Raw genomic sequence first — 27,831 nt, forward strand, 5'->3', positions numbered from 1 at the left:
GTGGCTCCTGCAGACAGACCGCCATCGGAGAGCCAAACAATGCCTCGTCTTGCTGCTTATCTAATCTTCTCTTGTCTGTCTCGGAGCTACACGAATCAAACCGAACCAGTTTTTCTACCTCACTCTGACCCGGCTGCTTCGGAGGTCAGCTCTCAGGCTCTTGAGGTGAGATGTCAGGAGGACAGCATGGAGATCGTGATGAGACCTCACCTGTTGGACCCCAAACCCTCCCCACCGCCCCAGCAGCTTGTTCGGACTGAGGCTCGGGCCATCTGGCTCTGGACGGGATCGCTGCGCCGCCAGCCGCTCCGCAGATGGAGAGTTCATCATCAGGGCTCCTCTGGCTGAGTGTGGGAGCAGAGCGACGGTCGGTGAGACTTTTCCACCCCCAGCTGCATCAGATCGGAGCTGCTCCATGCTGCCCCCTGCTGGTTCTCCTCCTGGTACTGCTTAGCGATTTATTTTATTTTATTTTATTTATTTATTTTTTATTTTTTGCAGTTTACAGACGGCGCGGTGCTGAACAGCAACATGCTGTTCTTCTTCCCTGTATCTTCACCTGGTGAGACGTTCAAGACTTTGGGAGCTGCTGTTCCTGTGCTGTGTCGGTACAGAAGGTGAAACATTAAGGGACGTTTAATTTAGCCTCACTAAACATTTATTGTTTTGTTTTATTCGACCAGCTGCTTTTTTTTTTCTTGCTACGCCACGGGGAATTTACATGTGAAATATTTCTCAAAAACACACAAAAAAAAAATACACTAAAGACTAATTATATACCTAGCTGCACAACTCTGCAAAACATTCCGGAAGTACAACAAAATATGTCTTCCAGAATTTACCAAATTCTTTAGTGAACATTTCTGGTTGTTTTCAGGAAGGTTACAAGGTGCTGTATCCAAATACGTTCCAGAACTTAAAAGATGCTTTTGTGATGCATTTGACTTTCTCCGGGCTTAGAAGTTGAACTTGGAGCTTACTTTCCCAAGCATACCTGATTGGCCGGCGGGAGTACTGGGACATTTCCCGCTGGCCTGCTCAGCTCATTGATTGCAGAGGTTCTGGGACCAAAGATTTGATTCTGGTCGTACTAAATAAAATAATAATAATAATAATAATTTTGTGAGGATGTCTGTCACAGGAGTGCAGAAAGACACCAGGTTGTGCACAAGTGTTATGGCAAAAAGCACGTGGATGCCAACATTTGGATTTTTTGCTAAAAAAAAAGACACATTTGACTCAAACATGTTTAGATGAAGTTGGTGTCTGATTGATTCTCTCAACTTTTCCTAACAGCAACTCAAACACCCAAGTATTGTGTTAGTAAGGGTGCTGTCTCAGTGAGAATAGCATTTACAGCCGCCAGTGATGGTAAACTTCATTTAAAATTTAATTCAGTCCTGGTGACTTGCGTTAATTCTGCGGTGGCGGCCTGGGATGGTATCAAATTCCCGCCCTGGATTACTGTTACTGCTGGCTGCGTGTGCTGGCACCTGTTACTTTTCTGAACGTACGAGGTTGTGTCTGAAAACTTGCCAGGCACTTTGCCCACACTTAGAAGTAATCTTCCAAACTTTGGCAGTAAGAGTCCAGGAATTAACAGGTGCTTTTTTAGAACTTATGAACGTTCTTAAAGCAGATCTATTAAAGTTCCTGGAAAGACCCTGGAAGGTTCTGGAAAATATGCCGTGTTCCAAGAAAGTAACCTTGATGTTCCAGGAAAGCACATGATGTGTTATTTAGTGCTTCTACCCAACTAAAAAAATTTTATCAATTCTGAATTTCTGTTATTTAAGCCAATCAAGAATTATTTGTACCAATCAGTTTTTCGCATGCTACAAATGTACAATGCTACTTTTTAAGGTAAAAATAATAATTGTAAGAGTATCACTAAGTGCTTCTTTACAACAATGCTTCGTTTGTGCATAACCCACGTTTTACCCAGCTTCATCTGACAAACCTACAGCTTCACATTCAAATCTAGAGGATTCTGCATACCGATGAGCAGATTCTTGACTCCGACTGTAAGGCATTTAGGGCCACGGGCTGCAAAACTACAAATCATCAGCCGCCCACCACTCTGCTTCACAGATGGTATGTTTGTGCTGATGTGCTCTGTTTGGATTACTGACATGAGTGAGTTATGACGGAACGTGTCTACTTTAGTCTCAGTTGTCCTAAATGACATTATCCAGATGTAACCTGCAAGTGTTATTCTTTTTGCAGAGAACAGACTTTCTTGAGAGGAAACCCATCTGAACAACATAAACTAGTTCAGTCTTTCTCTTATCGTAACTTTTAATAATTAACGCTGTAACTGACACCTGTTGAATCTGAGAAGTTTTTATTTTGTTTCTCTGAGATTTATGTGGTCTGATTTTTAGATTCCCTGCTCTTGTAGAAACTGGAAACTTATCTGGATAATATAGTATTTCACTTGTACCGTTACGGTACAGTCGCCTCACATTGTGATGGTATTCTAGATTTTCATTCTTTTATTTACCTACCCACCTCTAAATCCCTCTCCCAGCTGTATAAAACTATGATAACGACATGCAAAGTCCTCTGTGTATAACTACAGGAGGTACGCGGTGAGCAGCGGAGCCCTGAGGCCAACCTGGGCGTCCGTCGGCTCATCTCGGCCTCATGACGGGTGCGCTCCACAAACTCACGGACGTTGCTGCTTATTATGAAACGGTTGAGAACCACTGAGACTTTTCTCATCTCGTCTGAACAAATGAATGATGAAGAAGCATCTCTCACCTCCCTGCGTTAGGTCTTCATCAGAGCTTCATGTCCAGGCAGTTATACACAGTGCTGGAAGTATCATGCTGTGGGCTTCTCTTTGGTTCTACAAAGCAGTGTGTCGGCGAGTTGAATGACACTTTTCAGATTTTTATTCTTTTTTTTTATCATCATATTGTTTTTATCCCTTTTCACAACAGTGCGCTACATTTTGTTGCTCCATCAAGTCAAATCCTAACAAATACACTGAAGATTGTTTTTGCAATGTTAAAAAAGTGCCTCAATTTAAACGAGTATATTGGTAGAGGTCCTTAGACAACCTGGAGAAAATATTCTTGAAGATCGCCATCACATTCAAAAGATATGAAAGTAAAATATGAATCAATCGGAGATTTTCCAACAGTATAAATTAACGAGACCTAATCTGATAGGACAACTGTGAGTCATGTTTAATCTGGACTGCAAATATCAGTTGAAGCTCAAATAATTAGTTTTTTTTTTTCACTATCAGATGCCTGGAGCAGAGAGAGAAACTCACCTGTTTACTTCATGAGTGAGATGGTGAACATCCTGGCCTCGATAGACCACCACCATCATCATCATCATCATCATCATCATCATCATCACCCTCCCCTCCGCCTGTACGCAGGCAGCCGCGTGGCCACCCTGATTCCTGATGTGGACTCTCGGCCCAGATACCCCTTCACAGACCACCGGGGGCGAGTGCTGCAATCTTTTAACGTCTGCTGCGGTTCCTCCACAGCCGATCCATCCACTTCCTGCTTCTCGTTATGTCCGGGCTGCAGGGGTTAAATCTGATAAGGACATGCCTGTTGTTTGCAGATGTTTCACAGACTCCCAGCTGAGCGGCTCCGGCTCTCGCTTCCTGCCCCGGGTCCGGGACGACCTCCTTCACATTCAGCTGGAGCCTTTCCTCTTCCATCATGACCGGACACGCTCTGTCAGTGCCAAATTTCAATGCTTTATCACTTCAGTTCCTGCACAGATAAAAAAAAAGAAAAAAGAAATGTACATTCTATTATCCTCCCTGCAGATTTACATCACTTGCTACCTGGAAGCTGTTCCCCTCTCTAAGAAGGACCCAGAGGAAAAAAAACCTGGTTCTCTTTTATAACCGGGAGGTCAGTCAGTGTTTGGGAAGACGGTCATCCTTAAAACATCCACGTGATGCAAAACACATTTGGTTTTGCTTTCAGGTGGAGGTCAGCAGATGGGGACGATCATGAGAGCTGTGACAGACCCGGAGAGGCGGCCGACGGCAGCAGCGCTTATTTCATCCACGAGAGGGCGCAGAGGAGCAACAGAGAGCGCGGACTAAATGGTGTAAAGTGTGCTGGGTTTCCTCCTGGGTCGCAGTGTGCAGGTCATGTGAACAGCAGACGATGACCGAGATGTCGTTTTATTGCAGAGCTGCTCAGAGAAGCAACTCTGGGCCCAATCACGTTTCTTCCAGAGCGAGATGACGAGACGGCAGGACTTGATTCCGCGAAGAACCATGATTGAATCATGAAATAATCCTGCCATCTGGAAGGTGTCTGTCTGGCAATTCTGCTACAATTTAATAAAAGCAAAAGATGTCAGTGTGTGGAGCAGGATTTATGACCGCTCTAGGATTATTTACATGCATCTGAGCTGTGCAGCTGTGTAATTCACCTTGTTTAGATAATTGTTCGCTCGAATATTTCTGAGTGAAAGGAAGCATGAAGCATTTGGAGATAAAGAAAACAGATAAGCCCCGTTTGCAAAATGAGACGTAGACGCAGAAAATCATACATTATGAAAATATATTGCAGGCTTTTGCAGCTGCTACAACATCTTTGTATTGAATCGGGTCCAGTCTGATCACAATCTTTAATATGTGTGCGAGGTTACCGATGTGCTGAACTCTCATTGTGTGTGTGTGTGTGTGTGTGCACCACAGAATAATAGTTCATTATGACAACTATGAGAGTGTGAGAACAGAAAAGGCACTACTTTAAAGAGGCATAAGCTCCCATTTTAATGCACAACTAAAATTATGATTCAGTTTCCATGAGTTTAAGCATCTCTGCTACTGAAGATGTGCATCTGGTGTGGGCATTAGGGGTACTTAGTCCTTCCGACTAGCCTAATATGTTATCAATATGCAGAGAGCGAAGGCCTGACACTTGAAATGTAATATGCTACCAAAAATTGCATCTAGGCAATCATTTGGGATTGCGATTTTGCAAACACTCGTGGTGATTACCATATGTTCAGCTCTAGCAGAGACAGATGGGAAGATGGATGGAAATGAGTACAAGGGAATAGTGGAAGAAAACATGTTGGCTGCAAAATATTTGAGTGAAAGGTTCCCATTCCAGCAGGACAACGGCTCTGAACATACAGGTAGAGACGCAACAGGATTATTCAGATCAATATATGTTACAATAGTCCAGTCAAAGTTTAAACTTAAATCTTATTCAGAATGTGTGACAAGAGTTTAAAAGTGAACTTTTTGTTTGTGTTGATAAGAACAGCATGGAAGCTACCGGCATGTCCAACACCGTTGCCGTGGATACGCTAAGAACAAAGTTCTGCTCCATAAGTCCTGATAAGCTATTATCTGTCTGAATGGCTGAAGCAGTGGCTCAGGGGAGCCGTAACTTTTCTACCTTCCCAGCTCTACTGCAACATCATCTAGCCTGTAGTACTTGTACAATAACATAACCCATTCTCTGTTGCTCTCTTATTTAATTTTTGGTAAATTTTTTTTCTTCTTCTACTAAATAATGAACAAGATGCGACAGGAAATAATGGGAAAACGAGGGAGGAGTTTAATGTCCATGAGCTGCATTTTTTTTCTTTTTTTTTTTATCCACCAGGACATCCCACACGGAGAAATATTTGACAGCGTGTAACCATGTCAACATAAGCAGAAGCTGCGGCCCAACTTTAAATCCCGTCTCTCTCTGAGCTGACTGTGATGAAAATCCGTTTTCTTTGCGAGTCTTCCTCCCCCTGCAGATCAACAGCCTGCTCTTCATCTCCAACTGTCAACACTCACCAAAGACACAAAGCGAAGAGAAAACTCTGGAGAAACGAAACATTGTGTTTGGACTCATGACAGACAGGGATAGTTTTCCACTCAGCTCTCTGTGCCAGCTTGGATTTGTGCAGCCAAAGGCGCTCAGGCACGAGCTTCCTGGAGACACCTCCCTCGTACGGTAAACTAAAAGATGAAATTATGTCTAGAAAATGGCTTTCTTTTTTTTTCTTTTCTTTTTCTGGCAGTGTGTGGATCCACCTGCAGTGATAAACATGGATTCATTTGGACATAATGTGAACAATTTGATTCAAAAAGATCTAGCAGAGGGAATGATCTTGACTGAGTTCACTGATCTTATTTATTTCACTCACATTTTACTCTTCACTTGTACTGAAACTACTAAGTACATGCAGTGAATACTACCTTATTGTTATGGGACAAAATATATGGAGGAAAAAGGGAAACGGAAACATCTTGATTTCTTAAACAACAACAAAAAAATCTAATTTTGTTTCCCAAGCTGCGTGTTTTATTTACTTTTTCTACTGGCCACACAGACTTGACTTGGTGCTTATAATAATAAATACAGTTACTGTGTGAGGAAGTTTGGGAAAATTAAAACAACTACCCTATTTAGTATTTAGGTGTTTAGATTAAAAATAAAGGTGTAAATACAAGAAGAGATTCATCAGCGTACAGTACTTTGTGAAACTTTAATAAAACGTTTTAGCAGAACGTAAACCTCATCCAACTGTGTAAAGCTCTCTGTGCTTTACACAGCATCATGATGCATTTACATCCTATTTGAAAAAAAGTTATTTTCCTTAAATACCTTTAATAGGGAAATATGTTCAGATTTTCAGAGAACCACTACTTTATTTGTAGCTCTTTTTAAAATAAAGAAAACATCAAAGTTTTATAAGAACAGAAAAGAATGAGTACATCTTATTCTATAGATTGCTGATATTTGTGGGAAATTATGTTCAAAAATGTTTGCGGTTTGTGATGTAACGATACAAAAAAAGTTACAAAAAAAGTTGTATTTCTTGCAACGTTTTTGTCATTACCCAAATATTGCGCGTACACGGAGAGGAGTGACTAAAAACTTGCTCAACAGGTTAGATATTTTGAGCCTTTGTGGAGGGAAGGACGGAGCCACCTGCTGCTCCGGAGCCGCATGTTTTACACCACCGCTATATCACATACAACCGCATAAAACATCACATAAAAAGGTTACTATGTGACAAAGTTGCAGGGTGAAGGGTGACCCCTAGGAGGCCATATAGATTCTGTAGGAATTTCAAGCTGCTCTTGAGGGCCCCCTGCTGGTTTAGGAAGGGTTAGCAGCGGCGTGGATTGCTTGTTTCTCGGTCCGGTTCAGGACCTCGACTACACAGACCGTAGGAGTTGACTTATCTTATGTCTGGATGACAGAATTCAGTTGTTCATCAAACCCCTGACCAACAGAGCCCCGTTCCTGCTCCGCTTTAAGAAATCCCGTTCTGTCACAGAGGTTTATTGCTGTGTTTTATGACTACATCGCGCTGGTACTTTGTTTATTATTACTTTTTGGTCTCTTAGCACCTCAGAGCCTCCGGGTGTGAAGTTTGGCAGCGCTTTGCACCTGTCAGCAGCAGCCACCTCAAAGAATCTGATTAAAGCGGTGAAACAATACCTTACATCATTTTTACGGAGGCCTTCTGTTATCAATTAGCGTGTGCTTTATTAAAACCTTTATCAAACCGTGCCAATCCACCTCCAACCATCACCGCCAGCCACCTCACGTCTCTTGTGTCTCTGTATTTATGTTGCCAAAGCGCGTTATTGACGCAAAAACGTGCTATTTCACCCCTCAATTTAGTTTATTGCTCTTGTTCCTGGTCCAAACATTTCTTAAGTGCACTGTAAGCACACACACACACACACACACACACACACACACACACACACACACACACACACACACACACACACACACACACACACACACACACACACACACACGCACACGGCACACCTGGGGAAACATTCCCCGAGGGAAGCCATCAATCAGTTTTATGTCCTTCTCTGGGAAAGTTTCCTCCTCTCCAATCAAGCCCCCCCTCCCCCCCACGCTTCGATTCCTCTTCTTATATTTCCATCTGTATCAGTTTTGCTTCACATCTGAGAACCATCCAGGCCAGCCAATTAGCTTCAAACATTTTCTTTTTCTCTTGTTTTGCCTCTCTGGAGGATAATTGGAGCAAAGCGGAGGGCGAGACGTCAACTCGGTCAGTGCTTCGAGTTTCCTGTGTGTCCCGAATTTGCCCGCCAGGTGCTAATAAAGAGGATGTTTGGTGTAAAATAAAATTGCATAACAAGCAATGAAACGTTGAGCCCAGCTTTAAGTTTTCTTTTCTTTCTTTCTTTTTTTTTTTTTTTTGCTTCATTTTTTAAAAGGGAAAAGTTGCCAGGCGAGGAAAATAAAACCCTTTTTTTTCCACGCTGATCAAAAATGTTCAAGGTGATTTTTTTTGTTTGTTTTACCACATCCCAAAATAATGGGGGGGGGCTATAAAAATAAAAACATAAACCCTGAGAGTTCAACACAAAGATACCAGAATAATAGCAGCATTTGTGTTGAATTGGCACTTTTACTGTACTAATATAACAAACTTAATAGACGCATTCTGATATTTACACATTGCAACCCCTCGCAGAAGCTTTCACATCACGTTTTCTCGTGTTACAGCCGCAAGCTTCCATGTAGTTTATTGGGATTTTATGTGACAGACCAGCAGAGTGTTGCTTTGAAGTGGAAGGAACTGACAGACGCTTTTCAGCAGTTTCTACCGTAAAAATCTACAAGGTGTGGCGTGCATCTGTATTCGTATTAGGGGCAGCTGAATAAAGGGGGCTAAAGATACAAAAAAAAAAAAGAATGCACTACATTCTGTTCTATGCATAAACTTCTCAATAATTACATTGCTTTTGTGTTTTGTTACAGAGCACCTTATTTACTCTAGTGTATTTGTTTAAAGTAAATGTTTAAAGTTTACTAAGAAAATCTTGGATAGTAGCTTACATTTATATTATGTTAAGTTTTTGTGACTATTAAAAAAAATCAAGTTTATTCGCAAATGTTGAACATTTCTCCACAGAAACGTTTTTTTATTCACGTTTTTGCTCATTCATTTTGACAATGACTGCGTCTGCTGCTTTCGGGCATTTTTTTTTTTTTTTCTAAATTTAATAAACTCTATCGTTAACTGCTTTATTGCAAAACGCAACTCAGAAAACAGCTTTGCAGGAAACGTGAATTTCGGGGAAGGGAAATGCCTGCAGCATGTGTGTGTTGTTCCACAACGTCCTGAGCAAAATTCAAACGTCTTCCGCACATAGTCAGATCCGAGTTCAGATTTATGGACGTTTGGTCCTGCGTGTGCGCCAGTTTGAGGCGCGGCGTCTCGAGGTGGAGACTCTTGGCTCAGTCGGTGTAAGGAGAGACACCTCCCAGCTTATCCCGTTAATTTCCAACTGCTCTCCTCCTCCTCTTCCTCCTCCTCCTCCCCTCCCCCCTCCACACACACACACACACACACACACACACACACACACACACACACACACACACACACACACACACACACACACACACACACACACACACACGCGCGCGCGCGCGTGTTGCTCCCCTCTCCTCTCCTCTCCTCGGTGCGCTCTTCTGTAAAGTGCGCACACTTTGCTGCGCCGCTCTCGGTGATCAGGAGGCGCCGCGGGAGCAGAGGGAGAAGGAAGAATTTTAAAAAAAGAAAAAGAAAAAAAAAAAGCTGGGACGCACATGGTGAGCTTTCTCGGTCCGGCTTCTCGGACCCTTTTTTCACTTGAAAATGTGATGGATTTGAAGTGTTTGTCTGCGTCTCTCTGCTGGAGCGACTCGGCGGAAAAGGAGCGCATGTGCGGCGAGTCTTTAGGAAAAATGAAGGGAAACGAGACGCGAACTGTTTTCCGCATGTTGCCCTTAAGTTTGTGTTCGGTTACGATAATCTTGTGTCTTTTTTTTATTCTTCTAAAGGATGTAACTTAGAAAATTCGTAACCTTATTTTCCACAAATTTGCTTGAATTATTGCTATAATTGTTATACAAGCAATAATAGTAATTATTAATATTATATCTTTTTTAATTTCGCTCATTCTGAAAAAATGTATAAAAAAATATCCATATCTTGCATTCTTATACATAAGAATGCAAGATACATAATTAGGCTACCTTCGTGCAAGTAATGATCTTATCGTTACCTTTTACTTGTTTTCTTTTAAATGCATTTTTAAAAAAAGTTTTAGATGTATTACATTAAATTTTTTTTAATTTAATTATTCATTACTGCAAGATGAAAATAAAATAAAAATAATTACATTTAATAAGCCTAGTTTCGCCCCGGCCCTTTTCGGTTAATTGCCCATAATTCGTCCAACAAATTCTGAAAAAACGAAACAAAAGCAAAACAAAACACGTGGTTTCAGTTGTTTGATCAACCTGACCCAGCCCCGCTGAGCAAATATTATCCTTTCCATCTGCGATAAAGCTAATTGGCTGCAGCCAATTTCTGCTCAACAAGCGCAATTAGCCGGAGTTTTCCCGGGGCTTCACTCTCAGCTCCTGCCAAAGTAATCCCGACTAAATATGATGAACAGCAGCTTCTGACGAACCGCGGTCGGTCCCGGGTCTGAGCGCGCGCTCCCTCCAAGTGGCTGCAGGCTGTTTTCTCATTAGCATCCCGCCCTCGTTTCCACGAGAAACTCAAACTTTGCAATGTTTGTGCATGCGCTGGAATGTAAATGCGCAAAAACAAAGCCATCCACCCAGTTTTGTTTTTCTTTTCTTTCTTTTTCTCCCCTTTACATGAAAACAAATTTCTGTCTATGAATTAGCAGCTCATTGCTCATTGGCTGTTTTTTTTGTTTGTTTGGTTTTTTTTTTGTTTTCATTTTTCAAATTCTCAACAACAGCCTCAGAAACCCCGCAGGCGTCCTCTTGATTTTAATTACCAACCTGCCAATTTCAGCGACACAAAATTACAACCCGCGAGGTTTTACTTATTGTTTAATTATTCGCCCACAAGTTGTCTTTGGCTCCGCTGCCACGTTGGAAATCAGAATGATTTCATCTCCATCTGTTTCTCAGTCTCATCATGTGGAGCTGGAGGCCCGCGGAGCCTCCCTGCCAACTTGTGTGCGGCTGTAAAGAAGAACAGAGGAGGCGAAGGGGAGAGAGAGGAGGAGGGGGGGGGGAAGATTTGCAGGGAAAGTTGTCTTTAAATATCAACATGTGTTTTTTTAGTCAAAAAAAAAAAAAAAAGTAAAGAAAGCAAAGCTCCGGCGTGGGTCAGTGCAGTCAGTGGTATGATGGACAACTAGTGCACGCATGTGAAGTTGGAGGAGGGCCCCATGTTGCACCAAGTGGTGGTTTGAGTCTTTTAGGCCACAAGCAGACACAATCTGCTCTAAAATTAGGTCACTACACCTAAAACCAGGAATCTGCTCCGTGTGGAAGTCGGAATGCGCCTTGGGAATACGCGGACGAGCTCGCTCGGCCGTCGTCTCCTCGCCCCAGAGGTCCAGTGTTGGATTTCTGACCCCGGCTGAGAACAATTGCGAAATTAACAAAAGGTGTCAGTGCGGGAACATGGGCCAACAGGTGCAGCTTCAAACGCAACACGAGAGACGGCGAGCCTAAATAACTGATCATATTTATCCGCGAAAGGCTCCCCCCAGTCTTGGGAGTGGAGCTGCAACGTAAGAACCCTGCTTTGGAAATCTTCTGCCTCATTAAACCGAGCTCATTTAGATCATTTAGTCCGTAGAAATCCGAAACGTAGAAGGAGAGCAGCTTGAGTTGGCTTCGGTGTGAACGGAGAGGGGCTGCTGCTGCTGCTCCTGCTGTCCATGACGAGGAATGTTAAAATGTGTTAGACCGGCCAAATCCAGCTCATCTGCTGAGCAGAACATGAGTCACGTACGGCAGGCCCGCTGCTCCCAAGTGTGGACAGGTCTTCATCGGTTTAGCAGGTAAAAAAGCGCAGAATGCCACACTCGGCCCGGTGTGGAGGGAACATCTGACACCAGGAGGATGAGAGTAAAACTGGAGTCACAGATCTTAACTTTTGAGTTAAGATCGGCCTTTTCTGTCTAAGCTTCATTTATTTTACAAGGCTTGCCTCTGATAGTCCAACGAATACTTACAGAAATGATCCCGGACAGATTAGATCAGGGCCTTCTCTAGCAGAAGGTTGACCCTCAACACACAGGCAGAGCGAGCACGGCGGCTTTCATCGAAGCATATTAGACCGGCTCAGTCAAAGTCCGGACCTGCTCCCAAATGACTTGGAAACTTGAGTGGAGGTTATTGTTTCCCACTAGAGCTGTGGGAGGATTCCTTAGAAAACGGCAAAGATTTCAGTCTCTAGATGTCCAAAACCGATAGAGACACACAGCAAAAGACCTGTAGGTATAAATATAATGATTCAAAACATTAAAAAACAAAATCAATCAGATCAGTGCATCATTTTCCTGACACTTTGGAATTAGTTTGTGGTTATAATGTGAGAAAAAAAAAAATCCAAGGTTTATTAATACTTTTGCAAAACGCTGAATACAGTGAATTAACAGCATTCATTCATTTGCAATGCTGTGCTGCTCTGCATCTACTTAGATTTGTTGTTGTTAATCCCAGAATAATTTAAAAATTATAGTAAATTTGGAAACGTTTTGACCACAAAAAGGAGAAAAGAACAAATCAAACTATCCTAATGTTTCACACATTTCTGCTTCACGAGCAGCAGAAAGAACATTCAGTAACCAACGAGGACTCCAGATCCGTCGCCCTCCTTCGCTCGCATCTGTCGGGCCGCGCCGTAAACAAGCCCCCAGGTTGTCAGCAAGTATTTTTCCGGCCCCTCGCTGGCCAAGCATAGCTGCCTCCACAGATCACCCACCGGAGACGCGGTTGATCTCATCACACCACTATTTGACTGTTTGAGCTTTCTGCGAGACGTATCACTGCCGGCCGGGACACTTCAAAACTCTCCGTTTCATAGGCAGCGTGATAAAAGTGTCCATGTTTGTGTCTCAGGAAGACTTCTTTAGTGTTTTATGTCCTAGTTTGAACTGATGAGATTTTTGCCCATGTGGCATTTCAGTAGTGAATGCTGTATGTATGTCCAGCATCAGGTGGATTATGTTAGATGATGTAGTTTTGGGAGAGGAGAAAATCTGGATCAAGCCCTTGTTGTGGTTGTTTTAAATGACAAAGACAAACGGGGCTCTTATCTTGTATCTTCACTCTCGCTGAAATTTCCTCATCCAGATTGAATCCTTCAATCTTTTCCCTACATTCATTCCCCTCTATGCCGCCTTCCTCGTTTTTTATTTTTTATTTTGTTTTATATGTCTGTGGTACAAACACCAAATGATACCAGAGAACTAATTAATCAACCAACAACTTATGAGTCCAGCTTCTTATCGGTGCGTTCACGTTCCCCTGGGGCATGTCTCGACACGCCAGGAATGGCTCGCTGAGGCATCCTGGACGTCAGGAATGTGGCTCTTTGGGACCGGGGTCACAGTCAGACCTCTCATCGCCGCATGTTTCCTGCACAATCCGCAGCACAAAACTTTACTCCTCTCCCAGATTTAGCAGGCCGCCGCCTTCGGGAGGTGAGGGGCGCAGGAGTTTGGAGGGCACAGACCCCTCGGAGCTGTGTGGTCTCCCAGGAAAGCCTCGGATTTCGGTCGTTTGCTAATTGAGCGGGATGACGAGGCCAGAGAGGCTCTCTGACCCCCATCCTCCCTCCCGCCCCCCAACTCCGTTCTCTCCTACAGGTTTGGTTTATGCTGCCCTGCTGACTTTGCTGTCAGTGTCAAATGCTTGTTAGGACGCCATCAATCTCACAGCAGTTAAGAATATTCCCAGAACAGAACGAAGGGGGCAGGTGACAGGAGAGAGACAGGGAGGCAAATGGCAAAGAGTCTGGAAAGAAAATGCACAAAACAGGAGGATATATTATGCTAAATAGAGAGTTTGGAAAGTATTTACGCTGTATTTTATTATTATTTTTTTTATTTTCTGTGATTTACCAGCAGAAAATAATACATTATTATAAAGTAAGAAGAAAACAACACATAGTTTAACTAAAAAAAGAAAATCGACACTTTGACACTGATTTCTTCCTGGACTTTGAAGACATTTCTCCCCTCAATTTAAATATTTTTCTCCTCCCTGCTAAATTCCCATGGCACTACGTAGCCACTACCATGCATATCCTTGGAGATGATGTGTTCAGGAAGACAAACAGTGTTGGGTTTTGCTAGTTCAGATTTTTTTTACATTTTGGTCTCAGCTGACTAGAACTTTTTCTGACTAGAGGAGGAGTGAGGTGTCTTTCCTACGACCTGTGGAAAACTGCAAATGGGAATTTATTTATTTTTTGAAACTGTTATTGTTCTTGCCACTCTTAATCCCATTTTTAATATCAATTAGCTTTTTTCCTGTGTAAATAAAGGCTTAATAAAATCATCAATCTCGTGATAATTGTGAGGACAAATTCTCCCACAGGAGTTATGGACTGTTGCAGCTCCTCCAGGTTTACTATGGGACGATAGACTGAATAGATCTCTGTGAGATGTTCAAAGACTGTTTGCTTTATAACCTTTTCCGCTTTAAACTTCTCCACAGCTTTCTCTCTGACCTCGGTGTGGACAGAACAGCTGGATTTATTCTGAGATTAGATCACAGGCAGGTCGACTCTGCTGGTGACTTAGAAGGCAACTGATTGAACTGGGTTTTATTTACAAGTATCAGAGTGAAAGGGGTCGATGGAAAAAATGGAACAGTTTATTAAAAAAAAATCCATTGGTTTTGTGAGTGCATTATCACCAAATGTGGAAAAGTGAAGCAGACAGATTGTTTGTTTTGTCCGTTTTGGCTCCGCCATCAAATCTCGACAGAAGAGTAATTTACAACTATCAGCAGTTGTAAGCAATAGGAAGGGATTTGTTCACACTCTGGACAGACACAAGTCCGTGTTTGTTTTCCACCACGGAAGTAGCAAAAGCAGGGCTCAAGTCAAACGCGCCTTTCAGCCCATAAATCACTTCCAGCCAACCCAGGAACAAATCTCCGGCTCCTCTTCCTCCCTCCCTTTCCTCAGTTTTTCCTCCGTTTTCTCATGTGCTCTGCTCTGCACCGTGACAGCACCCGCTGCTCGCGCTCGGGCCTCTCCGAGCCTGCAGAGCCAACCAAGGGTAAAACGGTTTGAAAAGAGAGCAATAAATGTGATGGATTGTGGGCCAGCGCAGGGTTTAGCTCCAGCTGTTGGGCATGTTTTTTGTCATTACAGACATACCTCGTGCGCTCCCTCCAACCCGTTCCCTGTGCTCCCTTTAACTTTGAGGGTGTTTTAAGATGGATACGTTCCTAAAGGTTGTCAAGATTACGGGTCTGGAGCGGTGGCGACACTACTGTGATGATCGAAGTCACATTTTTATGTGATGAGTTCTTTACTGGGATCCGCAGAAAGCACGTAAGGTGCGAGTGGCGGCGGCATGTGTTTTCAATGAAGACACAGGTGGTCGTCTATCTTAGATTTCGTTCTCATGCTTCAAATGCCAACGTAAATCAATCAGATTGCCTCTCTCTTCTTCCACAATGCTCATGAATTTCCTTTAAAAATGTTCTCTTTCTTCCCCCTCAGGCTCGATGACATGATGGTCCGACCCTCTTCCCTTCCCCCCTCCATCTCTCTCATTCCTGTTCTCCTCCGACTCCTCCTCCTCCCTCCATCTCTCGTCTCCTCTTCCTTCTCCAACGCCCCGCTGAGCTGGACCTCGCCTCACGAGCCCTGCTACCACCCAGATGGCCGTCCTCGACACTGCCTGTCGGAGTTCATCAATGCTGCTTACGGGGTCCAAGTCAATGTTACCCACTCCCTGCACGGGCCCGACAATAACCCCAACATCACCACCCTAACGGACCTGCACAACCCTCACAACCTGACCTGCTGGAGGGCTCGGGCGGGAGACGACTCCGGTGACTGGGTCTTCACCTTACCTCTGGGCCGCCGCTTTGAGATCACCTACATCAGCTTGCAGTTCTGCAGCCAAGGGCAGCCGTCTGACCCCATATCTATCTCCTTCCTTAAATCCATGGACCATGGGCGTAGCTGGCGGCCGATGCAGCACTACTCCAGCAACTGTCTGGAGGACTTCAAACAACCGTCTCTGACCATCGCCCAAACGAGACACCAAGAGACAGAGCCGCTCTGTTCGGACCCCCGGCCCCTGCAGAGGCAGCGGGGCAGCACAGTTCTCGCCTTCTCCACTCTGGACGGTCGCCCGTCTTCTCCTGATTTTGATTACAGCCCCACCCTCCAGGACTGGGTCACGGCCACGGACATCCGTGTTGTCTTCCACAGAACTTCCAACAACGTGAAGGCTACGGATAAAATGGAAGAAACCCAGTGGCGTGACGGCCTCCATGACGCCAAACGAACTGGGATCCTGAAGTGGAGGTTGGATGCAAAGAGCGACACTGGAGATCAGGTGGACAAATTAAGAGACAATACACTGGCTTTTTTTGACAGGGACAAAAGAAAAAACTCAGAGATAAGTAGGGGGAATAAGGAGGAGCGGATAGACAAGCAGCGTCGGAAGGACCACCGCAAAGGTTCTGGTCATGGCCAAGATGGCCACAACGTGACCAGCAAGGAAGGGGAAGACACTTTTGGCACCACCGACTTACTCGCTTCGCCAAAGAAAGGTGGCAAGGCCAGAAAGCGAAATCGCAACAGGGACAACAACTTCTGGGTCCCTTGCTCAAACGGAGACTGCACATGGACAGTCGAAGGGCGGAGTAGGACGAACGGCGGCCGGGAACTGAGGAAGAGGAGGAACAACAACCCCAACACAAAACAGAACTTAAGGACTTCCCAGCCCTCTGGCCTGATCCTTTCGGTCCGAGCTCCTCTGGCCATTTCCGACCTGCAAGTCGGCGGGAGGTGCAAATGTAACGGGCACGCTTCCAGGTGTCGCCGTGACGACGCGGGTCAGGCAGTGTGTGTGTGCGAGCATCACACGGCGGGCCCCGACTGTGACATGTGTGAGGATTTCTATGTTGATAGACCGTGGCATCGCGCTACACCCACTCACCCAAACCCCTGCGTTGGTGAGTCTTGCTAAATGAAGGCATGCATTAAAACACAGCAAGCTAATGGAACCAGATGGTAACGCTGACCACACAGAAACTCTGTTCTTGCTTTTTGATTGTTTCAGGATTGTTTTTTTTTTTTTTTTCTAACATCTGTTTTCCAGACTGGTGGTGAAGAAAACATTTAGGAGATTCATTTAGATAATTTTGTTGTTGGAGACACATGAGAAATTGCTTTAACCCTTTTCAAACATTACAAAAATACACATTTTTAGTATTATTTTAAGTGAGAAATTCTATTGAAACACAAAAGTTTTGCTTAATTTTTTTCTTTGTTTAAATGATTGCAGTCAGTACCTCTAGTATAACTGTTTATTTTCTTCAAACGTGAAAAGAAAATGAATTTTCCAGACTATTGTCACTATTTATGAATACAGATGAGACCAGATGTTTACATACACTGCATCAAAAGACACAATCTGTTATTTTTCTCTCTCTGCTTGACATTAAATCAGACTAAATGCTTCCTGTTTTAAGTTAGTTAGAATTACCAAAATTATTCTTAGGGTTTGACAGAACTATGTTTTAGTCTGTATGACTCACTCTAAAGTTTTTGGGTCCCTTTCCAGATGTCTTCCACAAAGAGTTTGCAGGAATCTTGTCCCGTTCTGGCTGACAGAACTACCAGGAGTGAGTCAGCTGCAAGGTCGTCTTGCTCAAACTCCGCCTAGAAATTATCTATGGGACAGAAATCAGAACTGACCACTCAAAAACATTGAACTACATGTTCTTTAGCCACACATTTACTCTAAAGATTTCAACATAATGGTTTGAAATGCCCAGCCCCTCCTACAGCTGAGTAACCACATAACTTAATTTTGAATCCTCAGGGATAGTTTTCTTAAGCTTTTTCCCTTCAAATGTAACAATAATAATTATAATCAGACTCTAACACTTTACTTTCTCACACCACATGACATGTTTTAAAAGTGTCTGTGAACATTCTTGGTTCAGACTCTGTTGAATTTAAATCTGGACTCTAAAACACGAATACATTTTAAACCATTTCATTCCAGTTCTGCTGTTTAGAGGTTTTTTCGTTCAGGAAGATTAACCTCTGCCTGTTCTCAAGTCTTTTGCTTCCCAAAATGTTTTTTTCTCTCTCTCTGATTGTTTTTCCCACAGTTGTCACTATGGTGTGTGCATGGTTCAGGTTCATTGTTAAATTATTACTCATTTGAGTTTATCATGTAAAATCTTTAAAAAAAGTAATTGGAAGATTTTAGTTGCGTACTTCTGCAAAGGAACAACACGTTTTGTCTAGCAAATTAAAACTGATGTGACACAAAACGGAAAATATACATTTGTAAATATGACTTCTACTGGAGTTGTAGTGCTCTTGGGGGCCCCCTGGTGGTGTGGAGACAGTAGCTAACCGCTAATCACGCTATGGAACATAAAGCACGCTTTGATTGTTTCTTTACGTAACGTCAATATTGCTCTTTATTTTCGCTTTTGTCCAGCCTGTGAGTGTAATGGCCACTCCAACAAATGCCGCTTCAGCATGGAGGTGTTCCAGCAGTCGGGCAGGAAGAGCGGAGGCGTGTGCCTGAAGTGTCGCCATCACACGGCCGGGCGCCACTGCCAGTACTGCCAGAACGGCTACACCCGCGACACCAGCAAGCCGCTGGACCACCGCAAGGCCTGCCAACGTTAGTCACTGTTCAGGTTTCTGTGATAACGCTCTGTGTGAAGGGGGCAGTGAGGGCAAAAGAGGGCAGAAAGGCTAGGAAGTTGTTTGTGACGTAAACGAGACCAACATACGTCATTTCAGAACTTCATCCATATTTCATTTGACCTATAACTGCGGAAGACCATTAGGGCCACTGGAAAAAAATAAAACAGTTCTGACTTTAATCTCAGAATTCTGAGAAAAAGTCAGAACTGTTTTATTTTTTTTCCCAGTTGCCCTAATCCTCTTCTGTATATAACAACTGAAGCTTAATTTAAATAAATCTTTTAAGGTGGAAAAAAACAAAAAAAACAAAAAAAAACAATGTGGTTTTGCAATAGCGGACAGGCTTAATTAAATCCTGCAGATTTTGATCAAAGTTATCAAACTTTTTGGATTGGAGGAATTTACAGTTAAGCCCCAAATTATGTGTACACTTGGAAACATTCTGTTTAAAGTAACCTTTTAATTTTACAAACATGTTTCTTCAGATTCATCTGATTTAGCCAGAAACACTCAAATCTGAATTAAAATGATTAGACAGTGAAAAGAATTAAGGTGATGACAAGAAGGCCTTCAAAACTCGGAGATAAATCATCAAAATACCAGTGTCAAGTTACATTTTGTAATAAAAAAAATGCTTATAACTTTAAGTGATCTCTCTGTTGAGAGATATGTTTCTCATTTCCTATCACAAGCATAAATGAAAACAATTTAAAATCTGAAATTAAAAATTCCTGCAGCTCTTAAATGTTGCTTTGCTTCTCTTTGCTGCCTCCCTGATAAACGTTCTTCATGTCTTTACATTCCTTTTGCAGAAACATCTGGCTAAATATTCATGAGCAATGTTTTGACTGCTCGCCTGTGAATGATTTAGAACCCTTCTCCTGACTGATACCTTTTAGACAATGAGATCCATCCTGCTGCTTCGGAAGCCCTCTGGATCATGACATTTGTTGTTGTAGCAATAATGCTACTTGGCAGCATTACTGCTGCCAAAGAGCTGAGCTGAAAGATTTTCAGGATTTATGTTGCTTGGATTGATTTGCCGTGAACTCGGTGCTCCACCTAACAAAAACCTGGCAATTTAACAGGAATGTGGAGACTTGTTGTTTCCACTCAATGCTCTCTGAACTGTGGCACTGCGTCGCTGCTTCTGTTTACATGGTCGGCATTGTGTTAGCAATGTAGACACAAAAAGCTTCACGCTGAACACCTGTATCCTCATTGCTACCACTGGTTGGCAAATGCCACGACTGCTGACCTTTGACCCGTCACAACTGACTGTGACACCTTGGTGCGCTCACATGGAGCCTCGACCAGCAGCCTAACATATCCAACGTTAATAGTTCCTCCAGTCTTGACAAGAAAGGGTTAAATAAGCTCATATTTCACCATTTTTTGTTCAGACCAGCAAATTCACATTATGCCTCGGCATTGCCTAATTGAAGCTTTACATCACTGCCATTCTAGAGCAACTGGGGACATTATTCTTTATTTTCTCCAGTCAGGCTGTTAGGAACCATTACAAGTTTCTGTGTAAACAACACTCGAGTGTGCTGAAGTGCAGCTTCCTTCTTTTTTTCCATCTGTTCTCTCTCATTTAGTCGCGTGATTGAAACGTTAAATAATAAAAAATAAAAAAAACTTTGCTATGTAAACTGGGCGGTAATAACTGTGCTGCTTCACAGCCCTTCCTAAAGGAAACGGATGAGTTAGGGCACAACATTTGTCTTCATTTAGACGAAGGTTGTTCATCCTCTCAGAAAAGCGCCGGAGCGGTACGGATACCGTGTCAGGATTTGTTATTTTCTTGTTACCCTTCAAGTAGGAATTTGTCTTTGTTAGCCGTCGAGACGGCTACAAAATAGATTCGCCGGTCTCCCAGGGACGTGCTTTGTCTCACTCAAGGACGCACGCTTAGGACAGATGCCTGCTGTCGTTTGGGATTAAACCACTGACTAGTTGTCCACTTTGGGACGGGTTCTGTCTGTCTTTGTCTTTCATAAAAACCTTTATGAATTGCTTTTACTTTGTCACCCCACGAAGATATGCTGGGAGATGCTTTTTTTTTTTTTTTATCCATTTTTCAGATAATTTTTCTGGCTAAACAATTCAATTAATTTGGTTTGTTTTTCCTGCTTCTATTAGTGCAAATAAGAGCAAATGCTGTTTCAAGCCCAGTTAGAGATTCTCATATTGATCATTACAGCCATAATGTGCTTTGATACAGTTTTTTAACCCATAAATTTAAGAAGAAAAAAAACCCTGAATAAGAACTTGAATAATATTTAAACACTTAACTATGCAAAATTGTAATAATTTTTGCTGTCCTGATTATTGTAATGTAACAAAATATCATTAGGACTTAAATATAACACACAAATTGCTTAAGTTAACTTAATTTACTAAACAATTAATATTAAACTTATCTTTCATGGTCAGCTTGTAAATGCTGTGTTGTCAATGAAACTGCTGGTTTTTCATGTTTTCCTTTATCAACTGCAGCACTTGGTAAGCTTGGTAACAATTCATTTTTAGTTCATTTTAATGTGTTTTCAAGTCAAATATATGCTTTTCAATGACAAACTTAACGTTGCTAATTGAGGTAAAAAGTACATCTTGATTTTAATTGCGTAAGAAATTAAGCTAATTTTAGGAGCACACTTGAATTCCTGTAAAAAAAAAAAGACTTGTTGCTTCCCAGCATTATGGACTTTGTAGTTTTGTTGCCATTTAAAACAAAACTACTGCCATTTTAACTGCAAATGACAATATAAACAAATACACTTTTTCCCCTCGAAAACAGACTAAACATAAAGTGATAGAGGAAACGTTGAATAAATGAAGAATCATGACTTTTTTTGTTGTTGTTTTTTTTTTTAATTCCTGAAATCAAGACTTTTGGTGTTTTGTTATTTCCTAACCCAGCATGTCAGTGCCATCCTCTGGGAGCCGTGGGCCGCTGGTGCAACCAAACGTCGGGTCAGTGTCTGTGTCGAGAAGGAGTGACCGGCCTCAGGTGCAACCGCTGCGCCCCGGGATACAAGCAGGGCAAGTCCCCGCTGCGGCCCTGCATACGTGAGTCTGAACGAACGAAAGAAAGATCTGGTAACACAGAACGGAGTCGTGCGAATGCAAACTTTTTCTAAGATTTAACTGTTAAGAATTACTATGAAAGTCATAATATTCTGTGGAGTTTCTAGTGAAATTTATATCCTCGTGGATGTAGATGTTGCTCTTGTGTTGTTATTATGTTCATGTATTAAAAGTATTTTTTCCCCCCCCTGTAATAATCAGTTCTTTGTTCTTTGCCAAGTCAAATTAAGAACTGTTTTCACTAAACTGGCCCTGTCTTGTTTTTAATAACTTGCTATTTACTTAACAAAGAGACATCTTTCATTTTCCCTTTGCTTTTTTTTTTTTCTAAATGGTTGAAGCTGTTATATAAAGCTTATTCAGTATTTTATTAAATATCAAGAGGAGTGACTGTTTTTCAGGTAATCATTCCTCAAATTGTGCAATAATTCATGCATTATGACATTGCCTATAACTATTGTTAATTAACTCGTTTGAAAAATATTTTAATATTTAATAACTCTTGTCTAATTCCAGCAGCCTACTTTTGCCAATTTTACAGAAGAAGAACCAAAAGCTAATGACTTTTCTTTTTTTTTAACTTAACACACCCTCTGTGTGGTTTTTAATAGATTCATGTCTATTTGATGTACAGACATCTTTAATTTTTTTTCCCATTAGCCTAATTTGCTTATGGTTTACCGTCTTAAACCCTAATTTAATCTCTTAATCCTTCAACCAAACGAGAGGCTGATCAAGGAGAGCAACTTGCATCCAAGTTCACTCAGCCCAGTCTTTCGCAGCGTCTCCCTCTCGTCGTCCCCGGAGACGGTTTCCACGGCAGCGTTAAACATGAGCCGAGCAATACAAGGAAACCTCATCTCACGCTGATCTCTGATCAAACGGATCGCTGCTGCTCCCCTCTCTGCCGGCGCAGCAGCAAAAATCAGCCTGCGGTGATAATCCGCACGCACAGCCCCAGCTAATCACCCGAGTGCCAACAACTACACAGGCAGCGCTGCTCTGTGAGCCCCAATCAGGTGACGCTGCGAGCCCGAAGCAGGGACCGCCACACCTGTTTCACGGCTCAAACGCCCACCGTGACACCCCCAGACCCATAACTCTTCCCAGTGAAAGCAGTGAGTGAAAGAAAACCTTGTTTGTTTTTACTGCCAGACCATCGCAGGCTATATATAGCCGTCCCCACTGCCGCCTCCAGCACCTTAACTCATCTCCAATGAGGCGAAGCTCCAAGCTGGCTGCTGCCAGACACTTTTATTTGCTTGGTATTTATGCTATTTTCTCCTACAAAAGCAACATAATTACTTTTAGCAGCCTGCTAGCTGGCACAGTTAGACTTGTTAATTAATAAATAATACAACTCTGGGGAAAAATGAAGAGCCCACTGCAATGAACGCCACTGAAAACCTCCTGGTTTTTCCACCTCTTCCTGAGTTAAAACATTAGTATTGTTGTTTCTAAATGTACATCAACTTGTTTTCTTTGCATTATCTTTTCCCGTCTCGTTTTCAGCAAATAAATGCTAAATTTTTGCTTTGAATTTATTTTATTAACATGTTGTCAGTAGTTCATAGAATAAAATAGCAATGTTCATTTTACTCAAACATAAACCTATAAAAAGTAAAATCAGAGAAATGGATCATTTTAAGTGGTCTCTTTAGTTTTTCCAGAGCTGTACGTATATATATATATGTTTTTTAATAATTTAGTCAACCATATTATTATTATTGCTTAAAAGTTTGATTTGTGAGACTTCAACTAACTTTAAGATAAACTAACTTTAAAACAAAAAGACAATAGTAAAAGACATATCACTTTAAAAACTGTGGATGTTGTATTCACAAAGGAAGTTTAAATAAACGTTCTCCTTTGCATACAGCGCACTGACTATCCTTTAACAATGGGAGGGTCAGACACACACCACGTCCAGTTTACGCCTGGGTCTGCTGCTCCGGGTCGGGTGTCGCCGTGTCAAAGACGCGACAACACACAGAAAGTTATTTATTTGTGAAGCCATCATACATGGGCTATTTTACAAGAAGTCTGTGTAATGTATAAGCAGGCCACAAGTTATTAATGTTCACTCCTGAATTTAACACATACACACACGCACGCACACGCGCACACACACACACTAAAAGAGCAGCTAACTTTACTAGTCTCTGTTCAATGTTTTGGCTAAAGCTGTACAAGGAGTTGAAAGCCTCACCTTACTGAATTACTGAAAGTAAAATTCACATCTGTGTTTGTCTGAGCAAGCCTCGCAGGGTGCGCTTCCAGGCCGTAAAAGGACCACACACCCCTGTTGCTTATCTTTTGCGAAGGCATGCCTGTGCGCCACGAGGCATTCGAGCTCAACGCCTATAAAACATGACTGCAGCAGAACTGGCGGCTCTCGCAGGTGAAGTTTGTCTGTGTCTGACACCTGATGGTGTGTTTCTGCTCACAGGCATTCAGGAGGTCGCGCCAACCCCTGTGTACCAACCTCAGTACAGCATTGGTGAGTAACTTACCAAAAAACTGTAATCTGTTCATATAAACACGCAATTTATTTTTGTAGTGCTTTTTAAAGTTCTATGAAATCTGTTCACTGCGGCATATATTGAGACTTTTATGGATGTTGCGGATATGTTTGTTTTGAACCTCATCCAGTTTGAAAATAGGAAGCCTCTCGATACAAATAAAATTCAAACTCCTGCCTTGTTGCCTTAATTTTTACAGGAAGGGAAACGTAATTTTCTTTCCCTTCCTGTTATTTTTTCTTCAGAATTTTCCTACTTTTTCACCCATCTGCAGTTTCTGTACCTTATCACAATGTCCTGTAACTCTTAAAGAGTTTAAGAGCCTCCTTATGTCTAATCTGGTTCACTTGTCAGAACTAGAATTAGTCAGAGCTAAAGACAAAATAAAAAAAATATATCTCAAGTGTTTTCAGAAAAGTCCAGAGAAATGTTGGTCAAAGCCAGTTTAAAAAGAAAGCCCGACTTAAAAGCAAATTACTAATAAGCATTTGTGCACATTTTTTACAAAATCACTCATTGCACACAAAAGACAGTCTTAAATAATACTTCTCATACAAACTGTTCAACTTCCCCAGGTTAAATACTCACATTTCCAGTTGTATTTTTTTCCCTGTATTTTATTTTATAAGGCAGACAAAAGTTATATTTCTGTCTCTATAAACACATTATAAGTAGCACTTATTTGCACTTTAATACTTTGAAATAAAATCAGACAAAATCATAACTAGCAGGTCAAACTGTAGTTTTATTATATAGATTAACTTAAAAAATAAAGATTCTTGCATGAAACAGTTTATTACAGAATAAGATGAAATAAGGATACATGAGCCTTCAGCGGGTCACCGCATGAATTTCCAGTACGAAGGTTTTTTGTCTCGTGTGTCGACGGATATCAGATTTGTCTCAGGTGTCTTTATTGCCTAGCGGATCGGCCCTCGAAACGCTTTCGGCTGCTTTACGCCGCGCTGAAGTAGGGAACCAGTCCCTCCTAGTGGCAGCTTGGAGAAATCCCCACCTGCTGCTGCTGCCGAGACGATCAGGTCCAGCGACGACACATGGAAGGAGACGTACTGCGATTACGCTAAAAGACGCGTGTTGATGTGTGTGCTGAGGAATGATGGCATTTTTCTCTGTCTTCCTTTGTCCTGCAGCGGAGGAGTGCGTGTCCTACTGCCAGCCCTCTGAGGTCAAAGTCAGGATGAACCTGGAGACGTATTGTCTCAAGGACTACGGTTGGTTTCAAGTTATTTATTTTAAAAAATTTAGTAAAGATCCTATATTTGAGAATTTTATTGTATTTGATCATACATTTGAGGTATAATTTATTACGTTACACAATAAGTAGACGTCTTATTAATTAAACACTCTGCAAAACTGCTAGGTAAAAGGTAAATTTGCATATTTTTTCTTATTTTTAATCCCAGGTCCATTGCTTGTTTCAGCACAAAAATCAGGAAAATTTACAACCCAAAAATATTAGAAATATTAGAAATAATTGAAAAATTGTAGTGGGAAATTTATTTACCTTTTTGCAAATTTCTTCTTTTTTTTACTTTTTTGTCTCATTTTAACGCTTCAGCCCACTGAATAAATATTCAGTGGGCTACAAAACAGTTTGTGAAGTCACTTACTAAGGAAACAATTTTCCAAATTAACCGGGCCTTGAGTGAAAAAGTAGTTGCCTGTGACCATAACATGGTTGCGCAACCCACGGCACCAACGATTGCTCTGTTGAATCATAAATTAACAGTTTTTAAACACAATTTATAAACATAATTCAGTTTCACACCCCGGCCAGAATAGTAGAGTTGTGACATCACTTAAACAGAACCAGTCTGGCAACATTAAAAGTTTAAAAAAAGCAACACATCATGTGATTTGAAGGGATTTGAAGAGCTGGGGGAAAGAAAAGCAATTAACATCTAAGGATTTGAGAATGAAGTGAGCCAAAGAAGAAACCATCATGCTCAAATGGAAAACCGTAAAACGGTGGTGAATTTTCCCAGGAGCGGCTGGCTGACCAAAATTACTCAACAGAAACATCAACAACTCATCCAGGACGCAACAAAAAGACATTTTAAAATGTTTCACCAAGTGAAACGTTTTTTTAAAAATGTACATCCCACTACGCCTCTGATAAAAGTAGAACAACATAACACTGAATTTCAGATAATGATGGTTGCAGTTTGATGAAATGGGACGGCTTTGCTGCTTCTGGACTTCTTTTGAAGGATGGAACCTTGAGTTCTGCTTTCTGCAAGAATATACAGAAAAAAAATAAATAAATTTGACCATCACTTAAAAAGTCTTGCGTCCGACATGCAGCAGAGCAGCCGTCCAAACCAGTAGGTTCTCTGAACGGCTCCAAAAGCATTCATGACAGAAACAGGGTGGTCTAGTCCATCCATCCTTCCATTTTCTTCCTCTTATCCGGGGTCGGGTCGCGGGGGCAGCAGCTTCAGAAGGGAGGCCCAGACTTCCCTCTCCCCAGCCACTCCTTCCAGCTCCTCCGGTCTAGTCAAAGTTGGGAATTAAATCCAATTGAGATTCTAGATGTTAAACAGGGCACCTTTCAGTGTTGCTAAATTAAAATAGTTCTGTAAGGAAAAAAAGGTCAAATCTCTGTAAACCAGTGTAAAAAGATAACATACGTCTGTCACCGTTGCTGTATTGACTCAGATTATCTTAGATTATCCCTTCAGAATGTAAAGGATGACATTAAAGTGTTTTTCTCTTTGTCAGTGCTGAAGGTGCAGGTGAGAGGGATGGAGCGTTCAGGACCCTGGTGGCAGTTCTCCATCGCTGTACAAACCGTCTTCCGGAGCGGCTCTAGCTCCCGCGTCCGGAGGGGCTCCCAGTCCCTCTGGGTTCCCGACCGCGACCTCGGCTGCGGCTGCCCCGCCCTCCACGTGGGCCGGACGTTCCTCCTCATCGGCGCGGAGGAAGGGGAGCGGAGTTGGGCTCCGGAAGAGAGTCGCCTGGTGGCCGACCGTTCTACACTGGCCCTCCAGTGGCGGGAACACTGGAGCCCCAAGCTCAGGGGCTTCCGGGGGCAGGACAAGAGGGGCCGCTGCCCCCAAAAACCCCCAAACGCCCACCGGCCCCGGAGCAGGGAGCACGCAAAGACACGTTCTGCATACATCCCCCCTCACCTGCTGACTGAGAAGGACGCCAGCGCTCATTTTGACAAAACTGTGAACTCGGACGAGGCTCAGAGCAGCGCAGAGAGAAACGTCGCACCCACAGAGACGGCGCCCGCTTCTTCCACCGTCGCTCTGGTGTGTTCGACTCCAAATCCTGAGTAAAATAAAAAAATTACAACCACCAAAAATATATATATATTTAAAGACAGGTGTTCTTGTCATGTTGAATGTTTTAGTAGAGAGTTTGGACTTGTTTGTCCATTTTGAGGAAAAGATCCATCTTCACACATGAGAAACATCTGGATTAGCTTTTAGCTGCTGCTGCGTGAATTTACAGGAGAAAATTACAAAAGTTAATGGATGACAAAAGTATCCCACCA

General features: G+C 42.4%; 1 protein-coding gene and 1 long non-coding RNA gene across 3 annotated transcripts; both read left to right on the plus strand.

The window, feature by feature from the left end:
- The first annotated feature begins 103 nt into the window (after nt 1-103).
- Nucleotides 104-3,788, plus strand: LOC145548602 (uncharacterized). Its single transcript, XR_014084614.1, has 3 exons — nt 104-371; nt 502-617; nt 3,257-3,788. It is a non-coding gene; the product is annotated as an uncharacterized LOC145548602 (long non-coding RNA).
- Nucleotides 3,789-5,544: 1,756 nt separating this feature from the next.
- On the plus strand, nt 5,545-27,655 carry ntn5 (netrin 5). Of its 2 annotated transcripts, none has more exons than XM_008435452.3 (7): nt 5,545-5,951; nt 15,505-16,973; nt 18,479-18,667; nt 21,619-21,768; nt 24,236-24,286; nt 25,460-25,540; nt 27,051-27,655. In XM_008435452.3, the coding sequence occupies exons 1-7, from the start codon at nt 5,848-5,850 to the stop codon at nt 27,611-27,613; spliced, it is 2,607 nt and encodes an 868-aa protein (XP_008433674.2). In that variant the 5' UTR covers nt 5,545-5,847; the 3' UTR covers nt 27,614-27,655. The 2 variants fall into 2 exon arrangements, with proteins under 2 accessions (XP_008433674.2, XP_008433676.2); XM_008435454.3 differs by lacking the exon at nt 5,545-5,951 and adding an exon at nt 9,453-9,596.
- The last annotated feature ends 176 nt before the right edge of the window (nt 27,656-27,831 follow it).

This window comes from Poecilia reticulata, chromosome 18 (genome assembly GCF_904066995.2).
Source record: "Poecilia reticulata chromosome 18, P_reticulata-male-v2, whole genome shotgun sequence".
Lineage (NCBI taxonomy): Eukaryota > Metazoa > Chordata > Actinopteri > Cyprinodontiformes > Poeciliidae > Poecilia > Poecilia reticulata.

Excerpts from the sequence above, each read along its gene's own strand:
- ntn5 (XM_008435452.3), top strand. The coding sequence starts at position 5,848 with ATGACAGACAGGGATAGTTTTCCACTCAGCTCTCTGTGCCAGCTTGGA. Across the intron at positions 5,952-15,504 it reads GGAGACACCTCCCTCGTACG|GCTCGATGACATGATGGTCC; the intron begins GTAAACTAAAAG and ends CTTCCCCCTCAG. Across the intron at positions 25,541-27,050 it reads GTATTGTCTCAAGGACTACG|TGCTGAAGGTGCAGGTGAGA; the intron begins GTTGGTTTCAAG and ends TCTCTTTGTCAG.